This window comes from Pteropus vampyrus, unplaced genomic scaffold (assembly GCF_000151845.1).
Source record: "Pteropus vampyrus isolate Shadow unplaced genomic scaffold, Pvam_2.0 Scaffold349, whole genome shotgun sequence".
NCBI lineage: Eukaryota > Metazoa > Chordata > Mammalia > Chiroptera > Pteropodidae > Pteropus > Pteropus vampyrus.
Genome location: NW_011889130.1, coordinates 1,480,563 through 1,495,410, shown reverse-complemented (window position 1 = coordinate 1,495,410; position 14,848 = coordinate 1,480,563). Strand labels below are relative to the sequence as shown.

At 49.5% G+C, this 14,848-nt stretch overlaps 1 protein-coding gene across 13 annotated transcripts in view; it reads left to right on the top strand.

The window, feature by feature from the left end:
* Nucleotides 1-14,848, top strand: part of WNK2 (WNK lysine deficient protein kinase 2) — a 106,024-nt gene that overhangs the window by 21,671 nt on the left and 69,505 nt on the right. For all 13 annotated transcript variants that reach the window (XM_011378924.2, XM_011378925.2, XM_011378926.2 and 10 more), the window contains exons 3-5: nt 10,600-10,772; nt 10,978-11,198; nt 12,745-12,902. In XM_011378924.2, the coding sequence (XP_011377226.1) occupies nt 10,600-10,772; nt 10,978-11,198; nt 12,745-12,902 (552 nt within the window). The remainder of the gene's footprint in view (nt 1-10,599; nt 10,773-10,977; nt 11,199-12,744; nt 12,903-14,848) is intronic.

The window sequence follows — 14,848 nt, the reverse complement described above, 5'->3', positions numbered from 1 at the left end:
CTCCACTTGGACTGAGACCCACTCACTATCTGTAGCCCTGCTTCACCTACACCAACCACCCACATTCCTGGGAGCCGGCAGGCCAGGTTACAGGTCCACATCCCTGGCAGATGAGTGGGGGGCAGGCAAACAGGCCCTATACCTGGGAGGGTACTCCTGTCTTGGGGATGCAGAGTGAGGGGCGTCAGTCACTTATTCATCATCCAGTTATTAATCCCACTTTTCATTCCTTCATTCACTTGCTCCTTCATTTATTTATCTACTTTTTCATCATTCATTTATTCACTGACTCTTTGAAATTTATTTATTCCTTCATTCACTTCCTGGCTCTCATGCATCAGTTGTGGGACATCCTTAGGCCCCACGAGGAACCATAAAACAGAGGGATTTCCTTACCTTTTTTCTGTGGCTGCTGTGGTTTTTGGCAAAGCCAGATGTTGGAAGGTGAGATAAGGGGGCGTTGGCTTTAGGTGTTAGAGCAGATCCCATTGCTGTGCTTGGGGTAGCTTGCATACCTAGTGTGGTCATACCATGTGTGTTAGCAGGGCAGTGTCCCAGAGGGACTGGCCCCGCCCCATCCCTCTGCCTGATAGAGGCCTGCTTGTTTCAGCCAGGCCTGTACACATCTGGACACAGTGGATGCCAGGCTGGCCTTGGGTCATGTTCTGACCTGTTGCTTCCAGAGGTGTTGAACCTCTATGAGCCTCAGCTTCCTCTCTGTAAATGGGGTACTACACACTTGTGTGGCTCATAAGGGTGAGTGCTGGGGCCAGAGGTCTTATCTCAGGGTCATCTTCACGGACTTGGTGAGTGACTGTCCAGTAGGTCATGGCCATCAGTAACAGTTTGCCTGAAGGAGAGATAGATGTGGTGTGGAGGAGGTGGGGCCATTCCACACTCTGAGCTCACAGGGTGTCAGACCTCAGAGTTGCTCCTGGGTCTCAGGTTGTTCCTACCTGTTGAAGGCGAGCCATCACAGGTAGAGATGGGGAAGCCCCTATGGGATGCCAGACATAGCTTCTTTAGGTCTCAGTCATGAGATGGGGAGGTAGCTTTACTATCACCTGGGGTGTGAACTCACCTGCAGGAAAGGAACTCCACCGAGCACAGGCTCTTCATTGGATTTGGGATTCTGTTCAATCTTGAGGAAGGACATACGTGCCATCTTCCCATAGGTGATCAAGGCAACAAGGATAGCTGTCCTTCTGTATGGGCACGCCCTAGGGAGACTTGTTCTGTGGGGGCTAGACAACTGGAAAGGGCAGCATGGAGGATGACAGAGAGCAGGGTAACGGGATTGCATGCTCATTTCTCTGTGCATTTGTAATTTTTAGTCATTATTTTATCGCATATAGTATCCATGTAGTGATAATTTTAACAGTAGAGGTGTGGTCTCAGATATGTCTGCCTTTAATTGGGTGAACCATTCTTGGAGTGCTGGGCTTTGGGTAGTTTAAAGTTTGTACTTGAAAGCTTGTTATGCATTCTTATATATATATTTTTTAGTGGTTCCACTAGAGATTACAACACTTTTCCTTGATTATTAAAGTCTGATATAAACTAGTAGACCTTAGAACATTGAACGCCATCTCCCCCCGCCCCGCCTGCCATTTGTGATATTGCTTCTGAGATTTTCTTTGTGTGTTCAATTTTCAGGAGGTTTTTTGTTTGTTTGTTTTATATGTTTTTTACTGTAATGTGCCTTGGTGTGATTTTCTTTGTGTTTAACTTGGTTGGGGTTCATAGCACTTCTTGAATCTATGTCTGGATGTCTTGCTTCAGTTTTGGAAAACTTGTTTTTTAAATATTGCATTATTCCATTCTTTATGCCCTTTTTTTCCAAAACCCCATTTATACATAGGATAGACCTTTTCACTGTGTTCTTTAAGTTTTCTTTATCCTCTTTCCCATCTTTTCCATCCATTTGTCTTTCCATGTTTTAGTTCATATATTTCTATTGACATGTCTTCCAGTTTCCTGATCCTGTTTTCAGCTATGTCTAATCTACTGTTAAACCCATATATTGAGTTCCCAATTTCATTTCTTCTAGCTTTAAATCAATTCTTATTTCACAGATTTTAGTTTTGATGAAATTATCTATCTTGTTATCTGTTTTCTTGAACATACTAATCATGATAATTTTAAAGTCTGTGTCTGATAACTATAGTATAGTGCTGTTACCTGTTTTTTCCCTCTTGATTTTCTATTGTTTGGTCTTGTTTCCTGATCTAGAGCAAAAGCCTGGGCATTCCCCAAGGCCTTCTTTCCTTAGCAGGCCCTGTCAGACTGTGGAAGCTTTTTCTAGCATTTCAGCTTCTAGTCTAATGCATAGTGCTGACACTCTAGTATAGCACTGTCTTCTAATATAGAAGTGTAACGTAAGCCACGTATATAATACTCAATTTAATAGTCACATTAAAAGAATAAAAAGACTGGTGGAATTAATTTTAATAATGTATTTTCTTTAATTCAATATATACATAATATTATTGTTTTAACATGTAATTAATACAAGATTATTAATACAAAATTTAAAATTCATTTTAAAAAATACTGTCTTAGATATCTAGTGTGTATCTTACACTTAGATTATATCTCATTTTGGACTAGCTGCATCTCAAGTACTCATAGCTGTTATCTCAGACCACATAACTCTAGAGGAGAATGTGCTGAATGTGGAGGCTCCCTTCTCTCCAGAGAAGTCATATCCTGACGTGGTGGCTCATCACGTGCTTGTGCACTGTGTGCTTGCTGTCTAACCTGGATTGTCGCCCCAAGGCTTTGCTGCCAGCTTGGAGAAGAACCAAGAAGTTAGTTCACAGGATTGGGGTAGATGTGAGCTGCAGGGCTTTCCCTCACCCCAGATTACCCTGGGCTTCATGGTCCTTTGTGGCCCTGTTCACATGTGTTGGTTTATCTATCCATGCTCTCTTCCCACTACCATACACCTTGCAGTGCCTGGCCCAGAGAGACACTCCTCTGCCCTGTACCCTGGTGTAGCACCTACCTCAGGAGGACATTGTGGATGTTTAGGCCTGGCCGCATGTCCACTCAGCAGATACCAGCCTGAGGCCATCAATGGCCAAAATCCCTACTGCTTGACCTGAAAGGTCATCTTAGATCTGTTGATGTTTAGGCCACATAGAGTCTCTGGACAGGAGAAGTGTGAGGTCCAGGCAACTTCTTTCTGGGGGTGGGGTTTAGAGGACTTGGCCATATGGGGCCTTCTGTAAGAGAAGGCATTAGAGTCCCCCACTTCTGTGTTCCTGAGGACCCAGAGCTGGGGGTCTGGGTGTTCCCTGGGGTGGAAGATGTGTGAAGGGTGTCTGCTTTCTGGGGAAGGGTATATAGGATTCAGCAGATTGCTACCCTGGGGTGTCCCAGGCTTTGGACCCTGTGCAATGAGTGGGGCAGCTGCTTGACAAAAGGGAGGGGCTCCTGACTGGCCCCACCCCAAAGGGGCTGTTCTGTCAACAGTCTGGCCCTGGGTGTGTGGGGTGTTGGCTACCCTGTCCCCCACCCCCCACAGGCATGGTCCTTGGTTGAAGTATATGTCTTCGTTGACTGTGTCCATGATGCATCCACATCTATATTTAGGTGTCCCCATCGGGCAGTGGCCTAGGGTGGGGCTGGCCTTTCTTAGAAAACAGACATGTGGTATAGTCAGCTGCATGGGTGGCCACCGCCCAGCTTCTGTAGGCTGGGCTTCAGAGTCACCTTGGATAGTGCCAGCACTCTTGGTTGGGTCCTGCATGTCCTCTTGGGAACCTGAGGAGGGAGTTGCTGGTGGGTGTTCTCTTGCTGGCTCCTGTTTGCATTTCACACCATGATGACCTGCTGCTCTGGCCCAGGTCCCAGGTCCTGGGGTTAGAGCAGACATGTCCCTGAGAAAAGCAAAGCCCTCCTCGATGCCACCATCCTGCACATTGTCTGCTGACCTGGCCTCAGTGGTTTCTCTTGTCCCACCTGAGAGTGGCTGTGTCAGGAGGAAGCAAGTCTTGGCCATGGCTGTCTGTCCTTGCCCTGGACCATCTCTGTGGCTGGTTCAGGTCTACACATGGCCTATGTGAGGCCTGAGGTCCCTGGGGGAGGTTTTGTGGGGTGGAAGGTCTAGGGACGGGCACTGTGGGAGAGCTCAGGCCTGCCTAGCTTTCTGCTGCTGCTGGGCGTGCTGGTGACCTGTGGTGGTGTTCCCAAGTAGATCCTCCCTCAACCGCCTAGCCTGCCTGTTCTCAGAGGAGTGGAGTCCTCCCCTGCCCCCTTCCCCTCCAGGTGCTCTTCCTTCTCTTGGGCTCCTCCTCAGCCTGTCCCCTCTGTGTGGTAACCGCTTCTACTGGCTTCCTACCATGACACTGTCTGTGCTCCGTGATGAGGAGGTTGGGCAGGCCTGGGGTCAGTAGGGGCTTGCAGCCTGCCCATGGCCTAGGGCTTGGGTAGGGCAGAGGCCTTTGTCCCAAGAGTGCCCAGCACAGAAGATCTGTCCCAAAACTGACCTGCTGTGCTTATGCAAGGGATGGGAGCTCCCTGACAGGCAGGCAGGGGGCATCCCCACCTACCCCGAATCTCACTTCATGGCTCGCTCTGCCCAGATCCCAATGAAGGCCTGGGGATGGTGGCCACCGTGGATGGGGGTTCATACTGCAGTGTCCATAGAACCAGAGGAAGCCCTAATGGGGCTGCCAGCTGGTCCTGAAGGATTTCTTGTGGTTGGGGACACACTTGGATTGAGTCTAGAGAGCTCTGTGACATGGCATAACTGGCTCCCCTACCCCTGAGCCTGAGGTGAAGAGAAGCAATGCTGGCCTGTGCTCATTCTGGTGATAATTAGTTCACTGTGGATGATGTATGAAGGGATTGGGAGTAAAGCATGTTCAGTCACATTTGTTATTTGTTTGGTCAACTGCAAACTACTGATTGTCACAGTAACTCGATCCAGAAAAACATATGACCCTCAGAGCAGTATGACCATAGGAAATGAAAAACTGAAATTCCAATAAACATCATTTTAAGACAGAGAAGTATGGTCAGGTGGTCAATAAAAGGCTGTCAGGAAAACTGTGTTACATGAGGTCTGTGGGAGTGGAAGTACAGATCCGGACTGGAGTTTTATTCACGTATTTGTAAAATGGCTGGAGAGACTATCAAATTCCATGGGAACTGTTTCAAAGAGCATTAAAACAATGTCAGCATTTACAGATGCTAGAGATGATGTCCTTTACAATTCCTTAACTTACGATGAAGTAGCATAAATCCTAGCTTGCACATAGCAAGGGCACCTAGTTTTACAGTCTCCTGTAGGTGGCAGGCAGGGCTGGCCCATGGGATTGGCCACTGGTGGTATTGCCTTTTGAGGGAAGAGCAGGAGTCCTGATATGGCCTTTAAAAGAGCAAAGGCCCATTAAAGACACTAGTGTTGAGTCATTTATGTACCTCTCCACTTTAAAGAAGATGGTATTGTTTATAAAAGCAGTGAGTGGCTGGATAGCAACGTTCAGCTGTCCTCCTCAGGGAATTACAACCTTCTTGGCCCTTGTGACAGGGAAGCTGTGATTGCTGGAGTGCCTTACCCTCCGAGCTGTCTACTTACTGAGATTTTACCCCCAGCCCCTGCCCAGAGGGATCTTTTCTTTTTCGTGCTTCCTCAGACTGGGGAGTGGGGGCGTATCTTATGTGTTAGCAGCAGCCCCGAGAACTATTTGTTTTAATACTAACACCTTTATTTTAAAGGTGAGTTAGAAAAAGCATACATTGTGCACCTGTGATTTCACATATTTTATTGCTTAGATAAGGTTAAGGAGAGCACTTGGAGTTAAAAGAAGTGAGTTTATTTTTAAAACTACAGTAAATATTAGAGGGAGCAGGTTGCAGCTCAAAATGTGAGACATCACTATCTGTCAGGGTCTCTCCCTTGGCGGCCCCCTGTAGGAACTCAACACCTTCTTGTTGTCCCTGTAATGCTGACCCCTGTGTGGACATAAGCCACACTCCACCTGTTCACCTGGGACCTCACACCTACATGCAAGATGCTTCCTCCTAGAATACCTGCTCTGCCAGTGCCCTAGGTGGATGAGGGCTGTCCTTCCCCCTAGGCCACAGGAACTTTTCCTCTAGCCCAAGAGTGTCCCTGGCTGGCACTGCCCAACCATCTCTTCACTGTGTTTTTAGCTGCAGTGTAATTGCATGTTTATTTGTTTTTAGCCGCAGTGAAATTGCATGTTTATCTGTTACCTACTCCCCCTGAGGTTGTCCACAGCCCGTACCTGAAACCGAGAGCCTCAGTGACCATCTGGTGACTGAGTTGGGCCTGTCGCTGCCCATCAGGTGCAAGGTTTGCGGGGGACAGAGCAGCACCCTTTCCACCGAGGTGACTGTCCTGAGTGTCAGATATCCTCCCCGCCCTCTGCCCTGTTCTGGGCCAACTCTGTTCCTGGAGCTGCCTGTTCTGAGCTGACTTAGTACCTGGATTCTTGTCCTGGCCTGATTTCCCTGTACAAGGGACAGGTCTCAACAGACTCTTGAAGCCTTTTTTAATTTTGTTTTGATTGATGACCTAACGCAGCTGGAGAGAGGTCCTCTGCCAGGTTGTCACCCCAAGACTCTACTGATTCTGGGCATTCTCCTTCCAGCTACTTTTTATCCCTTTCTGCCCTATGTATGTGGATTCCATATTCCCCTGGCTGGACTTAGGATGGCTGGGCAGTTCCATCCTTGTGAGATTGGTTGGGCTTAGCCTGGTTGAAAGGAGATGGCTGTAGAACTACACCGAGAGCAGGAGGGTGGCCTTCTGGGTCTGAGGACTTCAGCTCTCCCTGATGGGGCTGTTAGGGCAGAGATGATGACTCCTGAGTCATGCGAGAGAGGGCTTTCAGATCCAGGGCTCTCCTCCTCTGACCGCTTTGGCTGTCTGACCCAAGCACCCTGTCTCACCTCACTGTCCCTACTCTGAGGGTGACTTTTGAGACTGGCTGGGCCTTTTTCCTGTAGGAGACAAGAGCCAGCTTTGTCCAAAATGCTTTATTCTTTGTAATCTGATCAGCCTTCACTATCTCTGGGAGAGCAGGAGCCACTAATTCAGGCAGCACTAGGGCTTGGTGGCAGGGAGGCTGGGCTAAGTGACCTGCCCTCCCTGTCTGCGTGTGAGCATCTGTAGCCCAGCCTCTCAGTACTGTACCTCAAGAACAACCCGACTGGCAGGACTTGAGGGTCCTACGGAGATCAGGAACTTTCTTCCTGCCCTGGTTGATGACTTCCAGCTGTCCCAGCATGTCAGGTAATGAATTCATCCCACAAGCAGTGATGATGGCCAGTTGCTGGGGTGGCTCTGCCTCCATAGAGTTGCCGATCTCATGGGGCTGACCAGCAATCAACAAACAATGATAAGGACTTAGGCCAGCTCTGCAAGGGGATGCCAGGCAGCACGCTGCAGGCGGGCTCTGGGCAGTGCTCTGAAGACACACAACTGACCTTTTAAATTATCAAGCAGTGTGTCACCTAGTTAAAAATAGCCTGGTGGCTTAGAACATAAAATAAGGTCGGTCCACCCCCCATCCCCCAAGCCCAGCTCCAAGAGCTACTGTCATGAAGACCTGTGTCTTTGTCGCCATTAGCCCGTATCTGTCACAGAAAATCAGACTGAAGCATATACAGGGCACTTTCTTCCTCTCTCAGTTGTTATTTGTTTATAACATGAACCTTTTGCTCTGACTACAGTGAAATCTTTTACTTTGCTGTTGGTTGATGTTGAAATGCTGGCTAAAACAATTTATACTGTAAGTGATTCTCTGAGTTTTCTCTAGAATCAGTGACCGGACCTTTGGAAGGGAATGGGAACTGAAATGTCATTTCCCAAAGCTAGCTGCCTGGCAAGGAGCAGTGCAGGGGACATCCCACAGCCTGGCTTCCTTTACTCAGTGTGGCCAAGTTCAGCAGCAGGCAGGGCTTGCTGCATTCCCTCTGCTGTGTTGTGCTGTGTTGTTCAGAAACACTCCTTCCAGGGACTGTTTCACCTGGGGTGCCTGGGAGTCACCTTCGAGTTCTCTAGTGTCTGAGAATCAGTCCTGGGGCCGCAGGTTCGACATCTGTTTGGCTGGGTATAGAGTTCCAGGTCAGAGGCAGCACTTTGAGGGGGCTGCCCCACCAGCTGCACTGCAGTCAGGGTTGCCCAGGAGACACAACTGCCCCAAGCTCCTTGGTGGGCTTGCTCTCGGCCCTCAGGAGTCCGAATTTTATTGGAACTGGTCTGGTGGTGGATCATTTTTCATTTACTCTGACCTGGCTGGGGCACAGGCTTTTATTCTGAATAGTTCTGCCTTCAGCTCAGGGAAATTCTATCCCACTGTCTTTCTCCTTCCTGATATCTTCTTTCTTCTTGGAACTCCTGTTACATGTTATTAGTCTTCCAGCTGATTCTTTCATGTCTCTTGATGTTTCTCTTTTATTTCTCACATTTGGTTTTCGGATGTTTTCACTTTTTTTTTAATGTTTGAAAAATTGAGCAATAACTGACATACAAAGAAACACATAAGTATACAAGCAGATGTACATGCTGATGTAACCAAGTCTTCTGTTACACGTAGAGCATCGCTGTTGCCTCCTAGATTCTCAGCTTGTGCACCTCCCCCAACCTAGAGCAAGCACTGTAGTAGTTTCAATCCCACTCATTAATTTTGCCTTTTCTGGAGTTTGGGGTTTGTGAGCGGATCTGCTCTGAACCCCATATACTTGTCTTCTTTGGTTGTCTGTCTTTGGTGGGTACCCGGCAGGGAGTATCTGGGCCTAGAGCTGGGTGTGAACATGCTGAGGCTTCTCCAAGGCTTGTGCCACATGCACTTCCAACAGCCTCGTGTATGGAGGGTTTAGCTTCCCTGCTGTCCAGTGGTTGGAAAGATCCTTTTTATTTTACCCTGCTGGTGGGTGTGAGTGAGATCTTGTGGTTGTAATTGGCGTTTTCCTGGTGACTCGGGGTATGCTTTCATGTGCTTATTGGCCATTTCTGCCTCTTCTTTTGTGACATATAGTCTTTTTTTATTATCGAGTTACAGGAGTTCATCTTTATTCGGGATCTGAGTCCCATGTCAAATACATGTATTGGGAATAATATTTCCCAGTTGGTGGCTTGACTTTTATTTTCTTAAATAAATCATCATTTTTGATGAATGGAACATGTTTCCATGTTATTATCTACATTCAACATAGACTTTTTGTGCTTAATGTTTCATTAGATTATGGGATATCTTATTTTTAAAACATCGAGCTTTAATTTGCAAGAGGTTTTTCTTGATTGTTACTTTTTAAGTATAAAGTTGGTCTTATTTATGTGTGCCAGCCTCTTGGGTCCATATGAGGACATGAACTAGATGTTTTTGAAGTGGACTTTGTCCCTGAATTATTTGTTTTTCTGGGATCAGCCATTCTGAGGGTTTCTCCTGGCATTTTTTTTGCTCTGTTGGTGATCATGCCGTCTGTTCCCACTTTTGCATGGAGAGACTGACAAGGATTTGGAGGGGGTTGGAGCTGGCGGGAAGGAGAGCACCTAAATGGGTATAGTGCCACTTGGGACAGAATTCCTTAACCACATGACTGATCATGATCCCAGGACCCCCCCTCTCTTCCCTGGATTGGTTGGGGTCTGGCTTTATGTCCTTCGGAGTGTTTCTGAAGGACCCCGGGGGACTTGGCCTGTTTCATTTCAGCTTTGATTTCTCTCCATCTGTCCAAATGCACCTCTTCTGTCTTCCTGGAACTCCTCGAAGCTCCCCCTTCCATGTTCAGTTGTTTTTATGTTTCTCTGGGAGTTCTCCTGGTGGGAGGGCCAGGTGTGTATTCTGTGGGCTGTGTGGCCTGTTGGACTAGGACAGAGGTGACACTGGGGGTCATGTGCTCAGGCAGGAGGAGAAGGCTGCACTTGGGGCCTTTGGAAGTGAGGATCATCTGTGAGATGAAATTGGAAGTAGCAGAGTGCTTGCGGTTTATTCTGAGTGCTCTGTTTTGAGAATCCATGGGTGGGTTTTAGGAATGGAAAGGCCAAGATCCAGGCTGCTGGGGCGGACAAGGTGAGGGCATGGGTGGTGGCAGATGAGGGTGGTGGGGAGACACTGCAGCCTATGGGTTGGGGTGTTAGAGGGTGTTCAGATGTGCTGAGGGTGTTGGGTAGAGGTGGCCCCAGGCCCAGGAGATTTGTGTGCCATGTCTTCTAGCACTGTCGTGGGCTTGGCTGGGACTCTGGTCTTCATTCACTGCTCTTGCCTCTGATCTCTCTCCTGGTTTTCTGGTTCTTATCTGCTGTGTTCATGAATGCATCCTCAAAGTTGTGTATAAATTCTTTGTTTTAACCATACTCCATCAGTGGATGTATAGGTCGCAAGGCCTTTGATGTTTTTAGAAAAGTACGTGAGCGTTGCAGTGGTTTTCGAGGTGTCTCTGGCTCCTGGAGACCTTTTTGATGAGCTCCTTGTGCAGTGTGGGACTCCTCCAGGTTGGTCCTCCCCCTCCGTTGTACTCCCTGAGCAAAAGGAGGCAGCCTGGCTGGCCCTGTCCAGGATTACCTGGCTCTGTGGGAGAGCATGGCGGTATCCCTCTCAGCCATGTGTGTCTCTCTAGGACCGGAAGCTCACCAAGCTGGAGCGACAGCGGTTCAAGGAGGAGGCCGAGATGCTAAAGGGTCTGCAGCACCCCAATATTGTGCGCTTTTACGACTTCTGGGAGTCCAGTGCCAAGGGGAAGCGGTGCATCGTGCTGGTTACCGAGCTGATGACCTCAGGGACACTGAAGACGTGAGCGTGCCTCCTGGCTCACTGGTCGGGGCCTCAGGGTGGGCTTGGCCCAGGGTGCAGGGCTCATGATGGCTTGGGCGATCCTAGTTGGTATGTGGCCAGCACTCTTCCCTTATAAGTGTCTCTGTTTGGGTGATAAGTACATGGCCCCCAGCAGTGGGAAACCCTTCCCCACATGAGTAGCTGGTGAGCTGCGCTCCTGCAGGTACCTGAAGCGGTTCAAGGTGATGAAGCCTAAGGTGCTGCGCAGCTGGTGCCGGCAGATCCTGAAGGGGCTGCTGTTCCTGCACACCAGAACGCCCCCCATCATCCACCGGGACCTCAAGTGTGACAACATCTTCATCACCGGTCCCACTGGCTCTGTGAAGATTGGCGACTTGGGCCTGGCCACCCTCAAGAGAGCATCCTTTGCTAAGAGTGTGATAGGTAAGCCCGCCTTTGTACTGCCCCTTGGGCCCCTGAGCTAAGCCGTGGCCCTGCTGGCTGGTGCCTGTGAATATCTGGGTACTCAGGAGCAGGAAGGAGGTGACAGAGGGATGTGGGGATTCTGTGGTTGGCGACGCTGGAGCTGGCCTTGGCAGGTGTCAAGGTGACACCCAGGCTGTGGGGCCCATGGAAGGCTCCCAGGGGTGTTTGTGCTGGAGTGAGCAAGCCTTGGGTCTGTGCGTGGGCCCTGGGGGCTGAGGGATTCCCTGTGGATGCTGGTTTACTGTACATTTTTGCCTCTGTGTATCTTGTCTTCCTTTGAGAAGCTACCTAGTTTGTAGCTGCCTTTCATAGTAGAGATGGTACGTCTGGTGTCCTGTATGCTGGCTCCATTTGGGGTCCTGGCATATAGTGGGCGCTTTGTGTCCACCAGGTCCAGGTCCTAGGCAGGGGCTCTTCCTGGCTTTGCAAAGAGAGCGCTTGGAGGGGCTGTAGGGTGGCTATATATGGTGTCTGACACATCAAGCCGTAGGGTCCGATGGCTCCAGGTGTGGCTCCGAAAGCCATCCCAGAGATAGCCGTGTAAACATTTTGATGACCCCACCATGTGCTTTTTAACACAATAGTTAGTTCATGCTATTTTGCATCTGCTGTTTTAAAAAACTGGGACATTTTGAAAATCTTCCAAAGTCAACAGAGAAGTTAAAAGCAGTCTCATTGAAGTAGATGCCCCTTTTCTTTACATTCAGCTTGACTGATGCTCAGACCTATTTTTATAAAAGGATTGTGTGATTTTTAAAGTAGAAGTTTATTACAGAAAAATTAAAAAACCCAGACCAGTGTAACTAAAGAAGAAAATCAGCCATAACCCCATCTGCCAGACGAGTCATTTTGGTCTGTGCTTGTGGTTTTGTATAGGTGAGGTCAGCATGTACATGCAGTGTATATTTTGTTTATTTTACTCAGTCCATTGTAAGTCTTCATGTCCTTAAAAATTCAGAGTGAACATTATTTTAAAATCTTTCGTGATTTGAATGTGTGAGTAGTTCCTACCTTAAACCTCTGAATTATTTGCCAAGTAAATGGCACCTGCCCAGCCACCCTCAGATCATTGTGCGTGATGCCTGACACTCTGCTGTGTGGTGTGTCTGGGGATATTTGGGCCTTTCTGGGTTTTTGCAATTTAAGCAGCTCTGTTATGATCACAAGTTTTTGTCTGCTCTGGGCTATCTGGGCCTGTGCTGGGAGGGTGTGCTGGCTGGAGTTCTGCCTTCCCGATGAAAGGCACCTTCAGCCTTTTTGGGCATAGACCCAGTTTCTGGGAAGTAATAGTCTCCCAGCTCTGTGGACTGATCCAACCCAGACTTAGGAGGGCGCAGGAGGAATTTTCCAGAACTTTTGTCTGCAGAGTACTTCTGTTTGAATCAGGATTTCAGGACCGATGGCATGGCATGTGGATGGGGGAGGAGGCGTGGGGGCTCTGAGGGGCCCAGGGTGCTCTCAGGCTTATGACAACCAACCCTGCATCTGTTGTTCCTGGGCCCAGGTACTCCTGAGTTCATGGCACCTGAGATGTACGAGGAGCACTATGACGAGTCGGTGGATGTCTACGCCTTCGGGATGTGCATGTTGGAGATGGCCACCTCGGAGTACCCCTACTCGGAGTGCCAGAACGCCGCCCAGATCTACAGGAAGGTCACCTGTGTGAGTCCCCTGGCCACTGCATTGGCCTGTGTGTCCCAGCTGGACTCTGTGTGCCTTCATGAAATCCTCCTAACAGCTGTGTGAGGAAAGGGACTAGGCCATTTCACAGATGAGGAGACAGGGGGTGGTTGCTCAGGTCTCTTAGGTATTAGTAGAAACCACACAACAGTAGTAATAACATAGGTGCTGGGGGTGGTGCCTGGAGGTGATGGTCAGGGCCTCACAGTGCTACAGAGCTGGGGCCCCCGCCAGGTGCCCAGGCTGCCTGTCCTTGGAACCTCTTTTCTTGGCCACTCTGAGGGCCACTGGCTTTTCTGTCTTCCAGTATGTCCCCAGGATTTAATTGGACAGATCATCCTGTCCTCCCTTTGCGGCTGTCCTGCCTGGTTGGGAAGTATCCAAGGGAGTATCCAAGGCAGGGTAGCTGGACTGTGGCTTTTCTGGGCTCTAGTTCATCACTGTCCTTCTCCGCCCACAGCACTTGACCACATGGCTCCCAAGGGTTGGCTTTGTTACCCCAGACCCTGGTACACCCTCACTGCTTCTGCACAAGGGGCCTGGTTCTTGCCACCCTCGTCCTGCCCTCCTCCCTGAAGGTCATTGCTCATCTCCTTTGATTCTTAATTCTGAGTTAACAGTAACTTGTTTGCTCTGAGCCCCTCCTGTGTGCCACTGAGGCTTCGAGCTGGTGGCACTTGTGAGTGCGGGTCAGAGGCCCACAGTTAGATGTGTAGCTCCTAGTGGTGCTGGCAGGATAGAGTTGTGGACACTGTTCTCTGGTGGGTGGGGGGACCTGAGGAAGCTCAGGGCTTCACTTGCAGGCCTTGGAGGTGCCAGTGCCGGGGTGCAGGAGGAGCAGCCCGAAGACCATTGTTCTCGTTTATCTGCTGGCCTAAGGGAGACAGGGACTGAGCCCCCTTGGCACATGCTCCTCAGCCACCATGGTGCTCCCAGCAGCTCCACTGCCCTGTTTAGGCCCCAGGAAACAGAGCACACTCAGGTCCCAAGGCCCTGTGTTGCCTGTGTTGGTTTGGGCAAAGCAAAGCTCAGCCCCACCCTGCCTTCCCGAGGAAACCAGATGGGAGCGTGTTCCCTGATCCTCAGTGTGTCCTTCGTTCAGTGACATCCTTGTGTTCCTGCTGGCCCCTCACTGTGCTCTCACATGCTGGGTCAGCCTCCGACACATGTCCCTGCCCCAGAGTCTGGTGGGGTCACTGCGCCGTTGGCTTTCAGCTGCCCTGACTCCATGTTTCTGAGCCCCTTCAGAATGGTACCTTGTTCCTCTGGCACATTCTTCACCAGCTTTGAGGTCCTTAGTCTTTCAGAGATTTAAATGACAGTGTGTTCATAGTTTCTCAGACCACCAACCCCATAGGAATCTTCGCCTTTCCTCCTGGCATAATTAAACCTCTTCTTCTGTTGGCTTCAGTAGAAAGGCCCTGGGGTCTCATTAGCAAGGGGAAACCCTCAGCCACTTCTAAGTCCCAGGGTTCTGCCTGCTGCAAACTTCCCTGCATATTGGGCACAGTACGACCCCTGTTGGTTACAGGCATGGGTCCCAGGAATCAGGGGTTTGGTGGGTACAGGGGGCCACACCTCAATTTGTGGGAGTCGCTGTGGATCCTGTACTTCTAGTCTGTCCCCGGGCTGTGGATGGGCCTCCATCTTCCTGCCATCCCTCATTGTGGGAAAATGTATGCTTCCTATTCTGTACATGAAAAAAGAAATCAGGACAGGCCTTTGAAGGTGGAGTTTTGCTAAAAGAAGATGACGGTTGAACCCTCAGTGTGTTTAAAATGTTTAAAAACCTCCCTCTCCCAGTAGATTACAAATAAACTGTGATCTGACTCCTGCTTCTGGAATCCCTTCAGTTTGCTGGTTCTGCTTCCCCCATACCATAGCCAGATGGCTGAGCAGTGGCCGCCCTTCACTGGCACCTGTTGGGT